Raw genomic sequence first — 4,539 nt, 5'->3', positions numbered from 1 at the left:
GGGGGACGCACGTCCCCGCTGCAGCCTCCGCCGCTTAGAGCAGAGGTGCGGACACCCGCAGTCGGAGGGTGGGGGAGGGAACCAACAAGTCGTTCCCCTTTTCCTCTCTACATTCAGAACTTAAAATGCTGCGAGAGCGCTCTAGTGCGCGCAGGTACTTAAAGAAATACTCTCCGCGGGGCTCTCAATGGAAACGCACACCAGCGCGCGCGTGTGTTTGTGTGTAGCGGGGGTGGGGTCCGGCTCTCGTTGAGGTTTCTTTTGGTGTGACACCCGCCTACGCCTTGCAGCTCCTCAACTTTGTGGATGGAGCGTGTGTCACATTATCGAATTTAGGAAACCACAAAGACATAACAAGCCTCCCAAGGCCTTTAATTCTCAGGGGCGTTTGGGGAGGCCAGTTACCTGCTGGCGTCTTCCACAGCGTCCAGACTCAGCTCGGGCCGCCAGCACTCCCGGTGCCGGGAGCGCTCAGCCCCCGGCCCTAGAGGATGAACGAGAGCTGCAGGAGAGGCAGCGTGGCTCAGGCCCCGCCAGCTCCGGCCCGCGCGCGGAATCTTGCCGGGAAAGCTGGGATTTCGCTGCCGCAGACATCCTGGCGGTGGCTTTCTGGAGCCTGGCGTTTGATAAATATAGCCTGGCGTTTGCCCCTGAATTAGACTTCGTTTCCTTATTTAGCCTTTCCACAATGATTTTAGATGATGTCACTTAGAGCTAAACGAGAAAATTGATCTCAGATTTGCTTGGCCTCTAAAGCCCGGTTAAGCAGATTGAGAATTAAAAAGACAGAGGAGAAAGCAAAGGGGTGGGGGGTCGGGGTGGAAGGGAGCGAATTGTTCGCCGCGGAGCGTGTGCGCGGAGGGGAGGGCGCGCGGCGCTGCGGAGAGCGCCCCCGCCTCCTCTGGGCGGGGGAACCCCGCTCACCAATGAAAAGTAGTTACTGACTGCAGAGAAAAAAAAGTTTTCCTGTTGACTGTTGGAAGCGAATTGAGCAATTATCTAGTTTACCTTCTCCTCTTGGAAGTTAACGATTGGCGAGATCTTGGCTGCGTTATTGACACAACACTTGCTATTGATAGAAATAAGTAGTGATTGTCCCCGAGTCATTGGTGCGCCAAGAACTCTGCGATGGGCTGGCAGGAGTCCATTGGGCTGGGCAGGCAGGTTCGGCTGGTAATGCAGGGGAGGAGGTGGAGGAGGAGGCTGGCGGTGATGGTGCCCGTCCCCCTCGCCACAGGTCTCTGAGAAGCAGGGAACAAGGCATCGACAGCGTAGCTCGGCCCCGGCTGACGGACGCTGGCGACTCAGACATGGACAGTAGCTGCCACAACGCGACTGCCAAAATGTTAGCGACGGCTCCGGCCCGGGGCAACGTGATGAGCACCTCCAAGCCCTTGGCCTTCTCCATCGAACGGATCATGGCGCGCACCCCCGAGCCCAGGGCCCTGCCGGGCCCCCAGTTTCTGCAGGGAGCCGTGCCCAAGGGGGACTCTAAGCACGCTCTGCATCTTAACTCGTCGATCCCCTGCGTGATCCCGTTCGTGCCTGTGGCGTACGACACGAGCCCCAAGGCAGGAATGACAGGCTCCGAGCCGCGGAAGGCGAGTCTGGAGGCTCCCGCGGCGCCCGCAGCGGTGCCGGCCGCGCCTGCCTTCAGCTGCAGCGACCTGCTTAACTGCGCGCTGACTCTCAAGGGCGACCTGGCCCGCGACGCGCTGCCGCTGCAGCAGTACAAGCTGGTGAGGCCGCGTGTGGTCAACCACTCTTCCTTCCACGCCATGGGAGCCCTGTGCTACCTGAATCGAGGTGATGGCCCGTGTCACCCGGCGGCCGGCGTTAACATCCACCCGGTGACCTCTTACTTCCTCAGTTCCCCTTTGCACCCGCAGCCCAAAACGTATTTAGCCGAAAGGAATAAACTGGTGGTCCCGGCAGTGGAGAAGTACCCCTCGGGAGTAGCTTTCAAAGACTTGTCCCAGGCTCAGTTGCAGCATTACATGAAAGAGAGCGCCCAGCTTCTGTCGGAAAAAATCGGGTTCAAAACTTCTGACTTCAGCCGAGGCTCTCCTAATGCGAAGCCCAAAGTTTTCACTTGCGAAGTGTGTGGAAAGGCAAGTACTAAGAAGAAAGGCGGTCTTCCTCTTTCCCTCCCTCCCTCCCTCCTGGCTACTTTCTTCCCTCCTTCCCTTTTTTCCTTCCTTCCTTCCTTTTTATTTTATTTTGTAATTATTTGTATACGTTTGTTGTGAGGTTCTCTCCTCCCTTTGCCCGGTTTGATTTCAAAGTGCTCGTGGGGCTAACCTGTTCTACGTGTGTTTAACTTTAAGGTCTTTAATGCGCACTATAATTTAACCCGTCACATGCCGGTGCACACAGGAGCCAGACCCTTCGTTTGCAAAGTGTGTGGAAAGGGCTTCCGACAAGCGAGCACCTTGTGCCGGCACAAGATCATTCACACCCAGGTGTGTTCCTCTGCCTCGATTTCACCTGGTTTACTGCGGAACGGTTTGTAGAAAAAAAAAAAAGGCTGATAAACTCTTATTCGTTAGCGTAAGTTTTGTTTAAAACGTGCTGGCTGAACACGGGGACATGCCATGTATTGTTTGCCTTTGTTCTGCTAAAAAGCATGAGAGAGAGCATCACTACTGTGTTTTTGAGTTCGCAGGACTCCATTTAATAGCAAAAGGCCTTAACGTCTCTGCTTTTTCCTCCCTCCCGCTTAGGAAAAACCTCACAAATGTAACCAGTGTGGCAAAGCATTTAACAGAAGTTCCACTTTAAACACGCATACCCGAATACACGCAGGCTACAAGCCGTTTGTATGTGAATTCTGTGGCAAAGGATTTCATCAAAAAGGTATTGAACCGGGGAGGCGTTCTCTTTCACAGTCGTCTTACCGAAAACCCCAATCTTTTATCTCTTCAGGATATTTTAGGAAACAATTTTTAAAGTGCAGCTAGTTTCCTGGCGCATGTGTTTGCCATCCTAACTTGCTACCCCAAAGTCTCATTAGTCTTAGAGAAAGGCAGCGCTCATATCCGGAGGGGGTGCTTTTCTTAACCGCTTGTTCTCGTTTTACATAATTGGGGCAATAAATATGTACTAAAATGTGGAGGGACCGGCCTCGGAGTTGAGGTTTAAAAATAAACGTGGGGAGAGAAGTGCAGGCATTGGGCGCAGCCCTGCACAGGCCGTGGCAGCTGTGGCAGCTCTTCTCCCTCTTGCCACGGTGTCCTTCGACCCGTGCACTCTTCCCTTGTCAAGCTCTCTTTTCAGATCCACGTCCCTGTCATTTGTTTTAGGGAATTACAAAAACCACAAGTTGACCCACAGCGGGGAGAAGCAGTTCAAGTGCAATATCTGCAACAAGGCCTTCCACCAGGTTTACAACCTCACCTTCCACATGCACACCCACAACGACAAGAAGCCCTTCACCTGCCCCACGTGCGGAAAGGGCTTCTGCAGGAACTTTGACCTCAAGAAGCACGTCCGCAAGCTACACGACAGCAGCCTGGGGCTGGCCCGCACCGCTGCTGAGGAGCCGGGCACGGACCAGCCTCCCGCGCTGCAGCCGCCGCCGCCCATCGCCACGCTGCCACCCCCTGGGCCCCTGCAGCCTGGGCTCCATTCCAGCCACCAGTGATCAAGGCCAAAGCCCCTCCCCAGCCACAGCCGGAGCACCCACCACCGAGGCAGCGGCAGAATCGCGCTGGGCCTCCCAATAGGAGCTGGTCGCACAACCCAGGGCATGTTGGGTCGCACACGTTGGCGCCGACCAGAAATCTCTGCGTTCCCCGGCCTTTCGCCTCTTGCATGCACCTGCTAAACGTACCTGTGTATTATATTCTATATAGGCACTCACAGTTATGAGAAAGTTGGGGGGTTTTGTTTGTTCTCCTTTGTTTTTGATTTGGAAAGACTGTTCATCTCGGGCGGAGAGATGGTGTCTGTGTAGTTTTTTAAAACAAATTTCTGCTGTATTTATTGAGATCTGTATTATCCTCCCCGGGAATGCTGCACCATTTTAATTTTATTATTGTATATATTTCCATTGTGTTGACTCTGCGGTTTCAAGACGCCTGCCGATTGTTTATTATCATTTCCTCTTTCCCTGAGGTAACCAAACGCCGTGTGTATGTTATATATACACGCACACATGAGTGTACAGGCACGTTCCACACTGGCGAGCACACGCGCGCGCGCACACACGTCAGATAAGGGAGGCTCATTATGGATGAATTTGGTTTTTAGTTGTGATTCTTGCACGTGAAAATGGATTCATTGACTGTTGGAAATAAATATTTGGAACATGCTTATTTAATCAGCAAACTTCAGGACTCTGTATATGTTATTCAGCTAGAGATCACTGATTCTGACCCCTCCATCCTTCCTCCTTTTTAAAAAGTTCAACCCTGGGTTAGTTATCAGCTAATGTTTGATCTGGGAAAAAAAAAATCACCAAAAGCAAACAGGAGTCTCTCCAAATGGTTACAATTTGGGGAAAGTAATGAAATTGGATAAAGTTTAGAGACAGAAGAT

General features: G+C 52.8%; 1 protein-coding gene across 1 annotated transcript; it reads left to right on the top strand.

Annotated features, from left to right (window-relative positions):
• Positions 1-1,238: 1,238 nt before the first annotated feature.
• Positions 1,239-4,286, top strand: FEZF1 (FEZ family zinc finger 1). The gene is made up of 4 exons (XM_081038474.1): positions 1,239-2,111; positions 2,328-2,462; positions 2,724-2,856; positions 3,303-4,286. The coding sequence occupies exons 1-4, from the start codon at positions 1,311-1,313 to the stop codon at positions 3,641-3,643; spliced, it is 1,410 nt and encodes a 469-aa protein (XP_080894600.1). The 5' UTR covers positions 1,239-1,310; the 3' UTR covers positions 3,644-4,286.
• The last annotated feature ends 253 nt before the right edge of the window (positions 4,287-4,539 follow it).

The sequence above is a fragment of the Rhinolophus hipposideros genome (assembly GCF_964194185.1).
Source record: "Rhinolophus hipposideros genome assembly, chromosome: 25".
In the NCBI taxonomy this organism is placed as follows: Eukaryota; Metazoa; Chordata; class Mammalia; order Chiroptera; family Rhinolophidae; genus Rhinolophus; species Rhinolophus hipposideros.
Note: the sequence above shows the minus strand (reverse complement) of the source record. Positions and strands in the feature narration are given on the sequence as shown.

Coding starts and splice junctions, on each gene's coding strand:
- FEZF1 (XM_081038474.1), top strand. CDS start 1,311: ATGGACAGTAGCTGCCACAACGCGACTGCCAAAATGTTAGCGACGGCT. Junction 2,112..2,327: donor CTTGCGAAGTGTGTGGAAAG/GCAAGTACTAAG, acceptor TTTAACTTTAAG/GTCTTTAATGCGCACTATAA. Junction 2,857..3,302: donor CAAAGGATTTCATCAAAAAG/GTATTGAACCGG, acceptor CATTTGTTTTAG/GGAATTACAAAAACCACAAG.